The sequence below is a fragment of the Perca flavescens genome, chromosome 15 (genome assembly GCF_004354835.1).
Source record: "Perca flavescens isolate YP-PL-M2 chromosome 15, PFLA_1.0, whole genome shotgun sequence".
Taxonomy (NCBI): Eukaryota; Metazoa; Chordata; class Actinopteri; order Perciformes; family Percidae; genus Perca; species Perca flavescens.
This window is the reverse complement of record NC_041345.1, coordinates 9,701,044-9,721,005: the sequence shown is the minus strand read 5'-3', so window position 1 is coordinate 9,721,005 and position 19,962 is coordinate 9,701,044. Positions and strand designations below refer to the sequence as shown.

Here is a 19,962-nt window from a genome sequence, read left to right as displayed (position 1 = left end):
TATATATAAAATACCTATATATAATAAAAAGGGAAAAAAATTCAGCTTCTAGGTCTCTGAAACGTAGTAATCCACTGTTAACAACATTAGCATTACAGCTAAGACCCTTGTTTTTCGATGCTGTCCTCCCTAGAAAACTGCCACCATGAATCGTTTGTATATGCAGCAATTATAAGCCCTATTTACATTTATAGTGGTGGCGCCTTCTAGTGGCCGTAGTAATCATGACGGGAGAAAAGCAGGAAGTATGGTGACGAAGTATAAGCGCAACAAATTCCATGTAAGGAGGAAGGTTAGGGTGGTGGATGGGTCAAACAAACATAGGATCTTACCCAAGAGACCGGGATTCATGTCCTGTTTGAAAATAAAGGAAAGCGTTTTTTTTCCCGTTATGGAACAAACCGAACAAACGTGACAAACAGAGCAACGTCACATTCTGCGCCACGTGCGTAACCGGAAGTGAAGTAACATCACAAATGTACTGATTTGAACCCAAACCAAAATCCTTTTCTAAATTTAACTGAGTAGTTGTAGTGGTTTAGATATGAGGACAGAAAACGTGCCTGTGGGTCTTATTTCCTGCCACCGCTAGGGGCACTAATTTATGAAATGCTCCTGTGGATCGTATCAGAGTGTAGCAATAACCAACCTTTATCTTCACATTGTTAGGAGGACTTGTGTTCTGTACACAGTGTACAGTGCAATCATGCAGGCAGATTCACACACACGCACACACGCGCACACACACACACACACACACACACACACACACACACACACACACACACACACACACACACACACACACAAGCATGCACACATGCACACAAACGCAGGCCCACACATTTTTCAGATGTATTGATTTTTTCCAGTGACACTCTTGAAGTAGTGCCAACTAATTAGTGGTGATTACTTTTCATTGTGTCCTCCTCTGATTACTGCACAGTTGAATCAAATGTCACTAATGAGAGGGGAAGTTTAATACAAGATAATGACCAAAGAAAAGGAACAGAGTAGGTGTGAGTCTCAGTGACACACGCTCTATGGTTATCTCAGTGGATCACAGCATGCGGCTAGACAAGAATGTTGAAACACCGCTTGGATTTCAGGGCCACGTGTCAATAAACTGTGAATTGCCAACATACACATTACATGCAGTATACATGTAGTATACAATGATTTCAGCATAATTAAAAATATGTTGAGAAAAAGCATAGCTCTTGTTTCAGGCGGGTTTCAGCTTGCATGCTCAGTAAGAAATCATTTGGAAAACTGTGAAGACCTTATTACCACACTCTCCATTTAATGCATAATGAATGATAATGCTCACTTTCAGCTACTTTTGCAATCTCTTTTATATCATCCTGATGGGGGTGCTATAATTGAAGGTCAAGGTAATTTTAACTACAAAAGACCATTACTGCACCACAAGCCCAATTTTGCTAGAACATCAGGGGTGATGCATCTTGTCAGTGATTGTCCCAAAGGGCATCCAAATTATTTTCAGAGCATGAGGATGAAATGTTTTTGCTAACAGAAACCTGAGGCAGTAGGCAACTGGAGGTGGAATGCCATCTCCCTTGTTAGCAAATACCCCCCCCCCCCCATTAGCAGAGAGATTGGGCTTGTTTAGGTGAACATGTAAGTCTAGTCGGCCTGACTTTATCCTTTGTCTGACTGAGGATTGTGGGCACAGGATCAAAAGAGTTGTCCCCCCTTCGTAGAAATGATCAAATCAAGGGGACTTTATTAAAACTTAGAATGAGTAACAGGCTGTTATTAATAAGCAGTATCATGTTGCCTACCTGATCTAAAGCGATGTATTATGTTTGTTGCTATAAGTTAAGTAATTTATTCAGTTTTCTTCTTTACATAAAATCAGCCATGTAAATTAACTTTTGGTTGGTATAAATGAACTGAGGAACAATGTTACTTATTGTCCCAGTGGGAGAAATGTAAAACAATGTACAATTTTGACAATCAGAACAAGTTACAGGTAAAACTATATATAGCGTTTATTTAAATACATTGAACTTGGTTTGGATTCAAATATAAAAAAATATACGGCAAAACTTTACTTTAACTTTAAGTCCCCCGAATTTAGCATATAAATAAACATTTTGTAAATTGTTTATAACATACTACAATGTTGTTGTAAGCAGATATAAGTGTTTTTTATTAATTCTTTGTCAATAACGTCTCACGTGGAGGCTGGTATATAAACAGATAAAGAACGACTATATAGTAAAATATGTTTTCAAGGGAGAAATTATTATTGCTGACAAATACTGTACATTAAAAAAACACTTGTCCTTTTAACTGCGTACAACTACATTATTGTGTGTTATAATTGTTTTGTTTTTTTAAATGTTTATATACTATTTATGAATGCTAAATAGGGGGACTTACAGTAAAATGCTACCAAGAAGTTCTTGCACTTCGTGCCAACCAAATCAAAGCAGACTCTGTGTCTGACAGATACAGACGATTGACTTAAACATGCTCTGTCTTTCTGACAGACATGAGAAGAAAAGCTAAATTTCCACGCTTCAATTGCTCCATTTGACTCAAGTTCACTCACACAGATTGGTCTGCCAGGTAGCACAATAGCTACAGGATTACACGTGAGATTTAGGTGATGTCCTTTTAAGTTTCCAATTGGTTAAAAAAAAAGAAGAATGAATTGACGTCATACTTTTTCTAACTTTCTGGCCCTTCCTGCCACATCCCTGAAGAAGAAAAGAAGCTAAATAAGAAAAGAAGCAAAATAACACCTTGCAGCAAGTCCAACTCCATATGCTGCAGCTGCCTTTAGCAGCTGCAGCTGCCAGTTGATTAAAGGATTTTCTTTTTCACTTTTCCCACACATCCTTCCAAAGTCTGGAAATGTCTCACTGTCTCTACGCTCTGTTTGTCAGTGTCCTGCATTCAGTTTACATTGATCTGTTGTTATCTATAGGCAATTACTCATAGGCAGATTTGTTCATGCCACAAGGATTAAAGGAATAGTTTGACATTTTTCTTATTTGCTTTCTTGCTGAGGTTGAGAGAAGACCAATACCACTCCTCTGTCTGAGAGTGGTATCAATCTTCTATCTGCCCACGGTTCACTCTGCAAGAAATCAAAGAAGTATATTACCCAAAATGTCAACCCATTCCTTTGATCAGCAACTTGCTGCACCTATGACAAATGACAAGATGACAAGCATGAAAGTGAAAACAAAAATTGACATGCGGCATCATTTGACTATATGACACAGTGTAATATAGGAAAGTGTAAGCTCAGAATGATTAACTGCACTCTTTGATACCTCTTTGTGTATCAGGATCCAAAGTTCTATCAGATTATTTGCTTTTTTATTTATTTTTATGACAGTGTTACTATAGTTGTAATCATTAACTAACTCTACTCCTTCCCCCCCCCCAACATTTCATTAATGTAATCACTTATTTCTGTCAACACTTAATGAACGATATATTGCATTCAGCATTTGCATTATGTCTAACACAACAACATCTTAATTCAAACCCTGTGCAATTTGTTCTCAGTTCATGTTAGTTAATAAGTTAATGAGCAGCAGCTTCACTGGTTACTGACACAGAACACAAGGCGTATAGAGTAGGCAGTGTCCAAGGTGTAAACAATAACGTTGAAGATTGTCATGAAGGTGACCACCACCAGTTTATCCCAGGCACAGGGGTGGCCACAGATACTGGGTCTCTCATTGTTGCGGAAACTATACAGTGGCCAGATCACCATTGCTGTCAAATACATCACCGCTGCCAAAATGTTGTAGACAATCACAAGCTTGTCAAAAGAAAATGGAAAAAAAGAGGTCAGTTGTGTAATAGTGAGCAGGATTATGAGGATGGCGAAGATGAAGCACAACGAGTACACGGCCACGCACCATTGCAGTCCTGGAGAGTTAAATTGGCTTTTTTCCAGGGATGTGAAGATGAGACAGGCGAGGAACGTCTCCAGCATCTTCATAATGCCGGGCAATGTGGAGAGGAAGCCGCTCACCTGCCCACTCGGACGAAGGCGAGTTAAAGCCACCTCACCTACGTACACCCCGAAACAGAACCAGGACACCACAGAGGCGCCGATCTGGCGGTGGCAGGTCTTACAGGTGAAAAAGGTGGGGTAGATGATGGAGACAGCAAGGCACATGAGGCTCGCCAGCATTGCAAAGGCAGTGGTGAAATCATCCCAGGCGAAAGGTAATTTGGCATTGACGGTTGTGAACTCCAGGATGAGAATAAGAAGGGTGAAGAAGCAGCAGAAGCACCAGGTAAACATGCACCACGCCCAGTAGGGAGATGGGACGTGTCCCACTGTCGCCACCAGGCTAAAACACATACAGGCGAGGATGGTCGCCATTATTCGCATGATGCCCACAGGCTGGGTGAGTGCCCGCAAGTCAACACCGACCATGGCTGGATAGGATGAGTGTGTTTGACCTCAAAATAATGTTGTTTTCAAAGTCAGTTGATTCTACTCAGTGCATCCCTCAGTGCTGCAAGGCCTTGTTTTCCAAACCAGATCCTGTTGAAGAAATCCATGTATAGCCAAGAGCCCCGAGCAGGTGTGTTCTTTGAAACTGAAACTCAAAATGTGATGGTGTATATTCAAATAGATCATTCTGGGCTTATCTGTGCAGTTTATTGCCCCTGTCTCACTCCACGGATTGGATACTAGTTGGGTGTTGTCATCCTCATCTCACGCCACACACACCGGACTCTTGACCTCAGTGCAAGCCTTGTTCAGAAGATAATCTCAAACACAATGGAATGGGTGGTACTGTAGGTCACATCCTACGGAAAACTGCCATTATCCCGTCCTTGAGATCACTTGATTTATTGTTCGGGAGAGTTTGAAGGAGGCATTTTTATGGATAATGATTGTACGTACATACAGGTGCCTTTTCTTTTTTTAAATCTGAAACTATAGCATGATGTTTCAGTGTATTTACTCTACTGTTGTGATTCATTACATCAGTGTTTACATTTCCCGTATCCAAAAGCTAAATGTATGTACTATGACAACTCCCTTTTTTTACATTGAACCAAAGAGGAAAAACTCTTTTAAAAAACCACATATGTTTACAAGATCAACCCAACAGAAGCACTTCAATTCTAAAATAGATTTTATTTTACCGTCTTCTTTTCTTTCCTTCCTCCTCTTGATCATTCTCTCTCTCTCTCTCTCTCTCTCTCTCTCTCTCTCTCTCTCTCTCTCTCTCTCTCTCTCTCTCTCTGTCTTATTTTGTGTTTACAAAATCATTAAAATCTGCCTTCTCCTTTGTCTCCATTTTGACTTTGCAGAGAGCAGCAATGCCTTCGACTGGTCAAGGGTTATACAACTAATCTCCCAAGATATCATAAAGATAAGCAGATTGAGGTGTAGTCCAGACCAGTTACTCACTTGCTTAGGTTATGTTGTTGGAAAAAAAGGCTAAACATACAATTATGTGAACCACCTCTACTCTCTATTTCTTTCCTTTTATCATTTAATGTAGCAGCAAAGTAGAGTGGAGTTGTGAGAATGAAACCAATAGCTGCTGTGTGTTTCAGGATATGCACACATTGACACGCCTTTGCAAACATCATTTGAGAAGGACACGAGTTCCCACTATACCTGTTAACCATTGAACAAAGTATATAACTATTAAGCAGATTACTAATTGTATGAGTTTCATTCAGTCATGATTGTATTTTGTTACTGAGGTGCTGAAATAACCAAATAACAGTTACACCCATTGTGATGTAAGCATGCACAATTAACGCCACACTTTCATGACATTTTATTCATATTTCACACAGTGCGATCAACAAGAGAATGCACTAAATGAATTTGCAACCGAGACTGACATGGTTATAGCTACGCTGTATAAAAATAACATGATTAAGATGATCAAATAAAATTCATGGAAGAAAACAAAGGAAAAGAGAAGAGATTGGGATTACTGAAGTTAAAAAATTGTCCTCAGAGAATGCATCATCATGACAGATAAAAGTCATTCAGACCAAATCCACAACAGTGTGTTGGGTATATTATGAAAACAACAGTGAAATAAAATATGTTTCACAAAAGTTCTACAAGAGATGCTTTACATGCCATTATCCTGCTCAATCTTTGAGTTCTAGTGGACCTCCCACAGCTGAAACATGAGGCCTATTTACAACCTACGTTCTTCTGATGAAGAACACCAGCCTAAAAGAATAAACAGTATCCGCAATGTAAGCAGCAAGGTTGAAACAAGTCATGAAAGAGATGACCAGTAAATTATCCCAATAACATAAACCCACTGGGCAGTAACTGTAGCTCGGCCTGTTGCTATTATTCTTGAAGCTGTACACTGGCCAGACCACTGCAGCTGTGATGTACATCAACACGGCCAACACGTTACAGCCTGTCAGGACTTTGTCAAATGGTGCGGGAAAAAGAGACAGAAGGCGGCAGATGGTAAAAATTATGACAAGGACGGCAAAAATGAAGCAAATGCAGTAGACAGCAACACACCACTGGAGCCCTGGATACTTGGAGAACTGGTTGTAATCCAAGCAGATGAAGATGATGCAGGCCACGAAGGCCTCCAGAACCTTAAGGATGCCCGGGACCGTAGACAGAAATCCACTGATCTCACCAGGTTTAGCCCGGGTCAGCCCGACTTCAACGGCGTACAGGATGAAGGTCAGACAGGAAAGGACAGTGGCTGCAATCTGTTTGCCACAGCTGGAGCAAAACTTAATGAAGAAGATGGGATAGATGATGGATGCTGCCAGCACCTGCATGAGAGAAAGGTAAAAAATAAGGTGTGGAATGATTTCTTCTTTAGGATACTCTCTAGATGTTTATTTGACTCTGTGTAATTATACTGTATAGGAGTATGATTGAGAACTGTACTGTATAAATTTTTTAGCATCAGGAAATAGTACACATGTATATCTACAATAGCCTAATGTCAAAGTCAGTCAAATATGTGATTATCATTATCTGTTTTAGGGAGTTGTGGCTATATAGAAAGATGCTGTTGAAGTGTTTAAACAGGGCTTCTCCTGCTCTGTTATTTCATTGAATTGTAAGGGTGCAAAAAACAACATGAGCCTAATGAAATCTTGCGACTAGCAAACCGTCCCATGAACAACTCTTTTGGTTTATCCTGAACATACAGTATCTGCAGACAAAGACAAATAGCAAGATGGTAAAAAAAAATGGCACACACCATTAAAGTAGCCAACATGGCAAAAGCAGTAGTGAAGTCATCCCAGGAGATGGGCAACTTAGCGCTGAGGCTGGTGAATTCCAGAACGATGATGAGGAAGGTGACGCAGAAGCAGAAGCACCAGGTGAACATGCACCACGTCCAGAAGGAGTTAGTACTGTGTCCCACTGATGCCACCAGGCTGAAGGTTATACAGGTGAAGATCACCTCCAGTATCCGCACAATGCCCACCGGCACCGTTAATGTCCTGAAGTCCAGCGTAACCATGGTGATTGTATGATGATGTATGCTCCTGTGGTCGGTTTACAGTGGATTTGGATAGATAGTTAATGAAATAATCTCTTTTCACCAGCTTGTCTCCTCTATCCTTGTTGATTTAATGTTTTTCTTTGAATAGCTCTTTGGTTATTGTAAGTCCTCGCCCCTTGTTCTGTTAGTGCTGCGTGAATGACGGACACAGAAAGTAAGGTGAATGTGAAACCTTTGCCTTCTAACTTGTCACCGCCCTTGCACACCTTGAAATGGCTTCAAGTTATATGGAGTGTTTGTCTAGCGGGGAAGTATCTGTTGTTCACTTCCATTTTCCTTATCAGTTGTGTTCATAGGCAATAAAATGTTATAATGATAGATGATTTAACATGAACTACACCCTATGACAGCCTCACATTCACATTCGTGTTTGCTCACTTAGCAGCTTCCACACCCATCAATAGTTCAAATCTGTAAATGTGTTACGGTAAGCTTAAGAGGAACTGGGCTGTAGTGCTACAGAAAAATTTGAGATAGACAGTATCGGATGGAAGGATATTAGGAGATATTAGCGATTAGGAGATTTATTGGTCTTTCTTTGGATATGAAGTGTAGGTGTGAGATACTGCAAAAGACACAAGATCCAAGATTTAGTTTCAAAATGTTGCTTTTTTAAGACATGGACTGATTTACAAGGACTATAAATAACTGTTCCAAATTTAAAGCACTTTCTTGCAAACTGTTACACTCTGCTAACTGCTAACACACACACACTTTGATCATGCTATTTAACGTCTAAAGGCGAGTTCTGAATCAGCCTCTTATCGCAGACAGAATACTTATTCTGGGCCAAGGTAAACAATGGAAGACATGCAAATTGAAGTCCCCATTATCGATTTACATTTACCTGCTGACAAAAATATTGACAGTATAGGAGCCGTTTATCCATTTGTTTACCTTTGTGTTTATTTGGATGTAATATGTTTTTTTTTTACACTGGGTGGCAGTCACCTGTAATGGGAAGGCTAATGTGGCCAGGTGTGTTGCAAGTCAGGGAAAGCATACTGTTTTTTGACCGTGATCATGGTGTCTGCAGGTAGCGGTAACTAAATATGGTTAAACTATAAAAACTGTGTGATTAATGATGTACCTGGATTCAAGAAAATATATTTTTAAGCAATAAACAAAACGACAAAAAGCAAAATAAGTAAACATCTTGATATTGTTTGTATGTTAAACAGCTGATGCTTACGGCACAGAGAGTTGTAGTCCGCCGGCATTGCAACACCTAGAGTTACTTAGAGTATTGAAATAGCTTACACTGTAGAAAAGCTTAAGTGTTCTAAAAAAGAAAGAGAATTACATACCTTTTAAACAGTTTGTAATTTCTGATACATTATTGTTTGATTACATGTATGCCATTCATGACTGAATATGGCTGTTTAATGCTTTCTCCATTTAGGAAAAACTTTTGCCAACTTTAATTGTTGAGATGACTCGGCTATGATGTGCTTAACGTTCATGCCAACACTTAAAATGGGGAGTGGATGTGATATTTGTATATAAAGATAATCTCAGTTTGGACGGATCTTCTTTAGATCAGGGCAGGGTGCAATTGTTAACTAACAGGGACTCCCTCCCAATCCCCAGCCCACCAACACTGAGCACCCAAACAAAAGTGAAACTACTTTTCCAATGCCATAGTCACAACCACCAGAGATTTGAGTGTTGGGGAGACATTAGGTGTTTCTCCTCTTTCAGTACAATACTCACTCTTTCTGTAAGTCATCTCGTGCAGTATGTGCAGTGTGTTGCTTTTATGAACAAACACAGCTTATAAAGCTAGCCCATTGTTATACATGTTTGTTAAAACTAGAATAATAGCAAACCCTTTATTTAAGATATTGTTTGATCATTCTGATAATAAAGACTTTCTATAGGCATGGCACTACAGCCACAAAGGGATAAGTTGCTTCCATTGTGATAACACATACCGTAGCAATGGCATGTGACAAGACACTGAGAGCTGAACTTGAAATATGTGAATTTGTGGCATTACAGTTTCGATCAGGTGGAGATGCTCCTACAAAATGAAACTACATTATGTAACTAAAAGTTCTGCCAACTTTTACCTCATCTTTGCAAGCTTGTTATCACTACGGGAGGGCCAGGTCAACAGAGACTCACTCTGAGGTTTCTTCACAACGAGATAGCAGCTCCTACACCTCTTCCCTTCCTCAACTTTTCTGATTCTCTCAGATAATGCATATTTTCTTATGATTTAAAAACACTTGTAGGTTATGCACTGATTGTGTAAAATCCCCAATATCTTTTACCATTAGAGCAGCCTTACCTATGTGGCTAAGTTGTCGTTGGCAATGAAGATCTTAGGCCTCAGGCACCTCCAACAATGCTCATTAAATAACTCAAAATACACGAGTAAAAGCAAAATCTAAATCTAGAAACAAGACAAAAGACAAAAGAAAAACTAAATTGACATTGAATGAACAGGTGTTTTTCAGTTTTTTTTCTTAGCACATAGTCAGTGTTCTCACTGAACAAGTATGCAGTTTTAATCAAAGCTTATGGGAGGCTGCCTTGAAGCTTTTGAAGCTTATCAGTAAAGGCAGTTATGCAACAGTTATGATTTTACATTTAATTGGTCTTGTACTAATACACTCAAGTGTCTAAATACCCTCCCCCTTCACACACATACACATACACACATCTTAATATTTCTGTAAAAAAACGAACTATGGCTTAAGAGTAAAGGTTGGAAAGTTAAAAGTTCCGACAAGCATCTTGGGGTGATCTGGCACTATTACCTCTGCTCTCCTGCTTTGATTGATGGTCCTGCTATTTACATATATACTCAGAAGAACATTTTGTATTTATTCAACCTGTATATGGAATGTACACTGTGAAAAGAAACTGGAATAAAAGATTGAAGAACACAAAGAAACAAATGACAAAGTGGAGAGAGGCAGATCGGCCATCAGGTTTGTGTTGAGAACAGAAGAGGAGAGAAGCTTACAATGGCGATGCTGTAAAAAGATTATTTGTCTGGTTTCCAGAAGAAAGTTCACCGAAAAGCCAGAGAGAAGAGAGCTACAAAAATCTCTGGTTTTGGGTGTGCCTGTCCTTGAAGACATATAGCTGTTGGTCATTGGGCCTGTCTCCTCCAGGGTCAAAATGCTGTGTGAAGTATATATCCTGACCATGCATGTGCCTCGCATCCCATCAAGGATCCATCTATGACGACTGCCACAATGTCCCTCTGGCATGCTCTCTGACCCTAAAACCTTAGTTTATGCCACACTGTACTGCAGCACATCTTGATTTTCTTACTATTGACTTACTGCTTAGATCAATAGTGAAAATTGGAGTACAGTAAGTCTGGGGCCTGTAATTGAATGACCTCTGCAAAGTCATAATTGCACATTGCTAATGGAATTATACTTGACCTTTCCAAAGTATTTTTAAAGTTATCCATCAACACTAGTATTATAAAAAGCAAAACCAGTAGTAGAGAGTATGCATTGGTCGATTACCGGTTTCAAGGTATACTGCAGTTTGAAAAAGTCCCGGTTTCAAAACCACTAACATTTCTGTCATACCATTCTTAAGGTATGAGCTGTTTTTTTTATGAGTCTACAAGGACAGAAAGTGCAGTTTAGAAATCTCTCTCCCTGCCAGTGTGCAGTGTGTTAAAATAATAAAATATGTTGTGTTCAATGGAGAAAACAAAAATTCTTGTTGCAAAGACATTTAAAAAATAATAAAGTTTTAGCTGCCTATGTATACAGTTCACTATTGATGATCCTGTTTCCTGTGATTATTGTTTGTTGTTTCATTGCATCCAATCATAAACCATGAGTCTTGTCAATGAGATAGTGTTGTACGAGTATGAAATAGCAATGTGACTTTAACCAAATCACTATTTTATACTGTTTTATATTCATGCAGACAAAAAACAACAAGAGAAGAAACAGAAAAATTTAGCAATGTGCACTGAAACACAGCTTTCGCCAAGAGTTAAAAAAAGAAGCAAAACATCTGCCTTCAATAACCACGCAAATACCTAGGGCATTCAGAAAAAAATAATAGTAAATGATCCAAAAGTACATATGATTAATCAAAACTTGTCAGCATGTCACATGTTCTCTGTGTGTTCTAGTATTCTTCCCAGCTGCTGAGGTGACCTTAAACTGACCGTACATTCTGCTCTCTCTGTGCAGGAGGGAAGGAAAACAAGTATCAAACATTATAATGTTGCATTCCACTGACCTCTAGTGGCCATATATATACTGTTAATATATATATATATATATATATATATATAAGTGACCCCAAACTTTTGAAAATCATCTTTTGGAAATTGATCTTAATTAAAAAAATGAGGAAAATCCGACCTTTTGAGGACACCAATTTTCTTTGTGAATGAATAATGTATCGTAAATAAATCAATGCTCTTCCTTAAAATACAGGGGGCATAAGTATACATACCCCTATGTTAAATTCCCATAGAGGCAGGCAGATTTTTTATTTTTAAAAGCCAGTTATTTCATGGATCCAGGATACTATGCATCCTGATGAAGTTCCCTTGGCCTTTGGAATTAAAATAACCCCACATCATCACATACCCTTCACCATACCTAGAGATTGGCATGGGCTACTTTCCATAAGATCATCTCTCAATGCAAATCAAACCAGCTATTAGGCTAACTGAAATAAAACTATGCCAATCTCTAGGTATGGTGAAGGGTATGTGATGATTTATTTATTTATTTACGATACATTATTCATTCACAAAGAAATTTGGTGTCCTTAAAAGATCGAATGTTTCCTCATTTTTTTAATTAAGGCATTAAGATCAATTTCCAAAAGATGATTCTTATATTCCTGTTTTTAGTCAAGTTTAGCATGGGTATGTAAACTTATGAGCAGAACTGTATATATATCTACAGTATATTTATATATAACAAATACAGTGTTATTTTCTCTGGATTTCCTTCCCATGACTACTGTAATTATCAGCATGGCTGTAGCACATCACATTCCAGATGTGATGAGTAATGTCCTTGTGATAGTCATGTGACCTCTCAGTATTGTTAGCCCTGTCCTGACAGTCATCTGGCCTTCATGCTTCAAAGTCATGTGTTTAAAGGGTGGATCCTTCACACTCACCTCGTGTGGAAAAGCATTGTACAGGCGCTGTGGAATATAGATATAGTTTTGCGAAAGTAAGTTCCAGAGAAATCCTGCTTGGGTAAAACACTCCCATTTTATATTATACATTCCACTACATCTGCTTGAGGCCCGTCCTTCATGATTCATCCCGTTTTTCAAGACCATGAACATGCGACGTGATGTCAGTGAGTCAATACTAGAGGAAACACTACAACACCATTTTCTGGTGAAACCTATTGTACCTTTACAGAATTTAGCATTTTGTATAACAAGTAATTCAACTAATGCAACTTCCCACTGACCCAACAAGTGTTAAGGTCACCTTTGAAGGCCCTGCATACCTTTTCTTTATTATATTAATATAATAATATTATTACTTATTTTGATTTTGGACCTAGATTTGTTTAATTTATTTATATCCTCCTCACTGTCCTGTTCGCTTTGTTACACCTGTTAGGGTGGCTGTGTGTGAGTCACAGTGGTTTGTACTTTGGTGATGCATGTGTTCTTAACCACAATCTTACCAGGATTGCTGACTGAAACGGTGACTGACCATAAGTGATATGACGCATTATATTAGACCAACAAAGAACGCTTTGTTCTTAGCAAACATCCGTCTCTCTCTCTCTCTCTTTTTGCGAAAGTACCTTTTTCTCTTTTTTAATTCCTGTTTTCATAGCTCTTATTGTCATACTGGTCATTATTTGAACAACATTGAACAAACACTGTAATACTATTTGGTTCATTTTCTGTGGATCCACCCAGTCACATGGAATAGAAGGGAGGGATAGGGAGGGGGAGGAATCAGAGAGTTGTAGGACTAAACAGTCGCTCCATTACAATGTAGCCTAAGAAATACAGGAAATACCTGAAGCATCTGTCTCCGGTCAAAGCTCTCGTTTTGAAAAAAATCTCTCAGTTTTACTGTGTTTCTAATTGCCTCACTCGGTACCAGGCAGCTCCAGGAGAAAGGGTGAGTAACTCTTTTATTTTGATGGAAAGTAACAGGCAGGGAAATAAATTTTTTTGTAGCTATATAATGATCAGCTGCTGTTGCCATTGTGTTGAAGTTATCCGCTTTGTGTTTGTACTGTATATGAATTTGGGTGTTATCTAAACTTAGTTGTTGACCTCACTGCATTTCAGAAGCAGATATTGTACATTTTACTCTACAATGCATTTGGTTAATAGTTATTTTACAGGTTACATGCAACTTACAACTAACTTACAATTAGCTAAAGATACAACAAGTGAAAGCTGCTTCCTCATTAATACATCAGCAACACTAATATCATATTACTGCCTAGTATATAATATAGCACTCACAGGAAAAAAAAAATAAATTGAATAGAATCATTGAATACTTTACTTTGATACTTAACACACACTTTGCCAGTAATACTTTGGTACTTTAATCATGTTCAAAAAAGTATTCTTGTGGTATTGTTACTTTTACTTAAGGCCATAAAAACTATATATTTTTATAAAAAAATGTATCAAGTGACAATGTGAAAGTGGTTGCTCATTGTGATCAGCACCAAACAGCAGACAGATACAGTTAGCAGCTTGTAAACATGATGAGCATTTAGCAGCAAAAGACCCAAATCTTTCTCTCAGCAGTTGGTAGTGCAAATATTGGATTTCCATTTGTCATTGTAGATGTTCACAGTGGTGTGGGTTGTATTGAGGATGTGGAACTTTTGGTTAGAGAGTATATATATATATATATATATACATATCTTCAGGAAATAACAGAACACGAAAGTGTACAGTGCTATACTTCCTCCTGCTGATGTTCAATCAATAAATCTAGTCTCAAGTCTAACCTGATAATTTCTTTAAAACATATTAGAGCTATTAATGGAAATGTTTGTGAGATGTAACTATTTGCTTTTTTTTCTTCTAAAGTTGATGAAATCTTTTTTTCTTTGGCTGCATTTCTAACCAAATCTGCTCCAGTTTGTATTTTTTTTAAAGCATACACTTTCACTATCATTTCCTCATATATTATTATGTAATAAAAACTGTTCAAATGCCATTTGTACTTTTTGTGGCAGTGCTGATTAAGCCCGAAAGCCAGTTGAAAAAATGAATAATACACATTTCTAATATGTAGATAAGATTTCTGAAGATGGAAAAAGGATACCCAGCAGAGGATTCGGCTCCACCATACCCTGGGCCACCTATGAACTACGGGGGTGTCGTGCAGCAGCCAGGGATGTACCCTCAGCCGGGCTTCTCCCCTGCAGCGCCTCCACCTGTTTACCAGGGAGGTCTGTGTCTGCCTGGGCTAAAATATGATACTGTTCAAACAAACAGGACTTTTAGGAATCCAGGGTTTGTGTCTCTTGTGAAACTAAAAGTCAACTATCACTTTTTGAATTTAACCAAGTTTTAAGGACTTTAGTCTGTGACGCATCAACGCCTGTGACATCATGTTACGTCCTCATTTTAGTATTTTTACGTGACTCAATTTAAGCCAATCACTGATGTTTTACTTATCCTATTTAAGTATTTTTGTTCCCCAAACTTAATTAGTTCCATTTCACAACGTTTACTATGTGTTTAAATCATAGATTGTATATGAAGATGGACGACGCATCTCCACTTCCTCTCACTGTACAAAAGTGAAGCCAAAGTATCTCAGATTTGGCTGCCATCTTGTAAGTTTGGAGCAAGAGTCTGCGCAGTAGTGACCGGGATTGGAGCAGCAATATCGAAGTCCCGCCCATACAACCGCCCGACCAATCGCGAGTTAATAACAGCTGTCAATCATAACGTTTCTTCACTTTTTTTTTTATAGCATTAAGTAACTAATTAAAACCAAAAATTACACTTAAAGAATTATTTGACATGTACTTACATTTTTTAGGCTGCCCTTACCATAGACAGTACTGGACCAACGGATCCCGTTGCTCTGGACGGAGACCAGTGAAGGATATTAGAAGCACTTTTCCGGTGAGGGCTGAGCGTTACTGTGCAGCCTCCAACTGAGAGAGACAACGTAAATGTGATGTGAGCAACCTGTCTGAAAGTTGTAAGTCTTCTGGCAGCTGTGTCAAGAGAAATCTCAATCATTCCCAATCTTGCAGAGACAGAGAGCGTAGGTATATGTAAGGAGATAACATGGGCACAGGCTAATTATTGCTAACTAAAATGCTAGTTAACATTAGTAATTGAACTTAAACAGCTAATGTAAGTCAAAACTGCCTGCGAGCTTCTCCTGTACTATACGGTAATTCCTCTACTATGCGACAGTAAGTTGCGTGGTTATGACACAATCGTTATGCTACGGAGCCATAACGTGAGATACAAGGTAATGGAGCCTTTTATACATTGTCGTGTTTCTTTATAAATAAACAATGGACAAAAAAGTATTCAAACGCTTCAGATGTAAAGTTATTCGCTGTCAAAATGACATAAAAATGAATGGCAGTCAATGGAATGCTAACGTCGGGTAATCGTTTGGTAGCATCAAAATGGCGCCACATGAAGTTCGAGTTCTGAAGCGACGCTTACCCCCTTGGCCCTTACCCATTTCCCATTTAACATGGAGGAGGGGGGGGATTTATGACCTATATTACAGTCAGCCCCCAGGGGGCAATCCAGATGTTTCGGCTTCACTCATACAGTCTGTGCATCAACAACTGGTTAAAAGCTGCTGCCATTACGTTAAATTGAACGGTCACATGATTAAAGTTTCCACCGCATTCATTTAAAATGGCAACTGCGTGGCAGTACATACAATGGTCATATATGTTGTTTGGGGAGCCATTGACAATCCACCTATTCTGTCCTTTAGGTATGAGAATGTCTTGTTTGTATCACCTGTGAGAAACATATCCATAAATTATGTCTATATAACCACACTTGCGTGTATTTCATGCAAAGGCAGTAATGTTATGGTAAGTGAGGACCCCCTCGAAAACGAGATGCTTCATCTCAAGGGGTTATCCTCTTAACAATTTCAATAAACAATAAGTGATTCATGGAGATCTTTTCTGAATTGTCCTTTCCTGCTTTGGTAAACTGTGTTTTATCTGGCAGGTGCTCCTTATGCTCCGCCCCCGGCTGCACCTGTCGCAACAGGTGAGATGGCTGAGCCAATACTTTCTCATGTAAAAGACAATACATATGCACCATTTCTCACAACATGTAAACAAACACACATTTACACCCTGCACATGAAAACACATCTGTGAAGACACACCTGTGAGCACACAATTGTGAACACACATCTGTGAACAGATCGTCAATGGGTTTCAGTTCTGTTTGTAAAGTGATAACTGCCTCTGCATGCTGTCAAAAAGGTCAGAGGGGGAAGTCCTCGGTTTCCTACCGAAGGGATCTGAAGAATAGCCCATTTGTAGCTTCTGTCCATAACAAAACGCTATTGTTCCCTTTTTCTTCTTCTGGTGAGCAGTCACATTTCGAGTATTGCTTGTAACAGACGAGTAAGGATTCCTATCCTGAGTAGATTATATTCTTCACATGGTCTCCACATGTGAAAAACACTAAAACACATCATCTGAACTGTGGGCTTCTCACATGGACACTAATTGGTATGTTGTATGTTACACTGTTTGTCTGTCAATGACAGTTTCCCACTATACAATGAGAAAATTCTGAGCCGTCCTTTACTGTGGAACCCTCTATGTTGGGATGCCTTAATAACTTAAATTATAGGATAGGGACCGTAGACAGACAGAAGCAAAACAGAAACTCCTTATTAAATTACAGTTGTTGTACTATTGGCAGCCTCTGCTGGTCTTGTTGAGTCAGTGCAGTCAGTATATTTTTATCCTCAAATCTGGTGGTAAACTACAGAAACAACCAAAATGTCCAACTAGCTGGCCACAACAGTTTTATTAAATAATAATAAAAATAAATTTCTTTATACAATTGGGCCCTTCTTTATAACATGTTTTCCCCTGCAAGAGGTTAGGGATGGGAGTGCTTTAAAGGAACATGCCAACTTATTGGGACTTTAGCTTATACACCATATCCCCCAGAGTTAGATAAGTCCATACATACCCTTCTCATCTCCATGTGTGTTGTAACTCTGTCTGACGCACCCACCGCTAGCCTAGCTTAGCACAGATCCTGGAGGTAACCGGCTCCAACTAGCCTACTGCTCCCAATAAGTGACAAAATAACACCCAACATTTTCCTATTTACATGTTGTGATTTGTATAGTCACAGCGTAAGGTCACATTAGACACTAAGCGTATACATACTGGGAACTAATTCTCAGAAGGCGAAGCACTGCTACTTCTGCTACTTGGGAGGAGTGATTGGCTCACAGCACCTGAGAAGCCCCGTGGTGAGGAGCAGAGAGTTCGTTATTTTGTCACTTATTGGGAGCAGTAGGCTAGATGGAGCCGGTTACCTCTAGGATCTGGGATAAGCTAGGCTAGCGGTGGGTGCATCAGACAGAGTTACAACACGAACAGAGATGAGAAGGGTGTGTATGGACTTGTCTAACTCTAAGTTAGCTAAAGTCCCAATAAGTCGGCGTGTTCCTTTAACACTATCCAAACTATGCACACACTAGCTTATGTCACCTTCTTTAATGTGTCTAGACTAGGATGTTTTCAATTGCAGTGGTTACAAGCAAATACTGACAAAGATTCAAAAATTAATACAGAGACAAAAGAATAAGGAGACAAATCCTTTACTTTTTGTGTTGTGCATTTCTCATCTTCAGTGACTCACATGATAGTAACGCCGGCACTTAATGATGTCCCGGGACAAACTGTGTGTCCCCACTGCCAGCAGACGGTCATCACCAAGACAGAGCACACAGCAGGCCTGATGACCTGGGCCATCTGTGGTGGCCTCGCCCTCTTTGGGTAAAACCAACCCTTTGGATAGAAACTTACTACATGTCTAGTTAATGGTGGCTTCTGTCTTGGATGAAATATGTAATAATAATAATAATAATAATAATAATACATTTTATTTATGGGTGCTTTTCTGGACACTCAAGGTCAACTTACAAGACAATAAAATAGTAATAATAATAGCAAAAACAAACATTAAGTACAGATGAGTGGTGATCATGTTGGATATGCCTATGTGACATTTTTTTTGTAAAAGGGAAAGCAAGTTAATGTTGCGAATGTCTGAAGTGATACAGGACATGGTACACTCTGTCACAAACTATTATAACTTTAGGAACACAACTGGAAAGTTACAATTCTTTGTTTCCTCCCACAGGTGTTTTCTTTGCTGTTGTATCCCGTTCTGTGTTGACTCCTGCCAAGATGTGGAGCATCGCTGTCCTAACTGCAACAATGTCATCTACATATACAAGCGAATGTGAAATTGACTGTGAATGAAGGAGAAGACTTCAATGCTTATCTGTAGCCTTAACTTGCTCTACAACATTTTTTTTATACTGATTAAAATTATATTAAATGCAGCTATACTGACATTGTTGTAATTTTACGTCTCTTTTACGTTATAATTTCAATGCTTATCAAATATATGATGAGGCATCATACTGTGGGTATTACTGTATATTCAGCAAGCATTTGTAGTAAATTAAACATATACATGCCAATAAAAAAAAAAAAGCTGTTTCAGCTGTCTGCAGTATTATTATTACATTACATGTCATTTAGCTGACGCTTTTATCCAAAGCGACTTACAATTGCTACATATGTCAGAGGTCGCACGCCTCTGGAGCAACTATGGGTTAAGTGTCTTGCTCAGGGACACATTGTTTGATGTATCGCAGTGGGAAATGTCCAGTGGTGAATCCAGTTGGTTGCTGGGTGTTTTACATTTTCTGCCGCATAATTTCATGTTTTCTCAGTGCCAAGTATTTTCTTCTGTCTTTTCTCATTGTGCTTCATAGTTTGTAATTCATTGTTTGACCAATTATTCCTGTTTTTCTTTTAAAAGAAAGGCATTTGTTGAATGTTCTGTTGGATCCTCTCTCACAACGAGACAGATTACAGTCATGCTAGCTCCTCTGTGAGGCTGCAAACAGCGGTGCTTGGAGCTAAATGCTCATGTTAGCACATGTGTTCTGTGCATCTGGAATGCATTTATTGACAGCTTACACAACCCACTAAGGATTTGAGGAAAAAAATCATTTTTCACATTTTTCTGATAAAATTTACAGGATGCATACACTAAAATGGCCACAATTTCTTTTCGCGATATTTCTGGTAGAGCACACCCTCCAATTATTGGTTCTTAGGGTCAAAGTTAACAGAAAAAACACAAATAAAAAGTATGGCAGACCATGTCAGGTTCAACCCATTTTTGAGACTTTGGCTCCCCGACT

General features: G+C 38.9%; 3 protein-coding genes across 3 annotated transcripts; 1 reads left to right on the top strand and 2 right to left on the bottom strand.

Annotated features, from left to right (window-relative positions):
* Positions 1–3,583: 3,583 nt before the first annotated feature.
* On the bottom strand, positions 3,584–4,435 carry LOC114569407 (myeloid-associated differentiation marker homolog). The gene has a single exon (XM_028599207.1). It carries the CDS (start codon positions 4,433–4,435, stop codon positions 3,584–3,586), a length of 852 nt encoding a protein of 283 aa, XP_028455008.1.
* Positions 4,436–6,186: 1,751 nt separating this feature from the next.
* On the bottom strand, positions 6,187–7,493 carry LOC114569406 (myeloid-associated differentiation marker homolog). The gene is made up of 2 exons (XM_028599206.1): positions 7,227–7,493; positions 6,187–6,789 (listed from the first exon to the last, which is right to left on the bottom strand). Exons 1-2 carry the CDS (start codon positions 7,491–7,493, stop codon positions 6,187–6,189), a joined length of 870 nt encoding a protein of 289 aa, XP_028455007.1.
* A 5,788-nt stretch (positions 7,494–13,281) lies between these two features.
* On the top strand, positions 13,282–19,250 carry LOC114570364 (cell death-inducing p53-target protein 1 homolog). The gene is made up of 5 exons (XM_028600655.1): positions 13,282–13,638; positions 14,782–14,938; positions 16,713–16,754; positions 18,373–18,517; positions 18,885–19,250. Exons 2-5 carry the CDS (start codon positions 14,797–14,799, stop codon positions 18,988–18,990), a joined length of 435 nt encoding a protein of 144 aa, XP_028456456.1. The 5' UTR covers positions 13,282–13,638; positions 14,782–14,796; the 3' UTR covers positions 18,991–19,250.
* Positions 19,251–19,962: the final 712 nt, after the last annotated feature.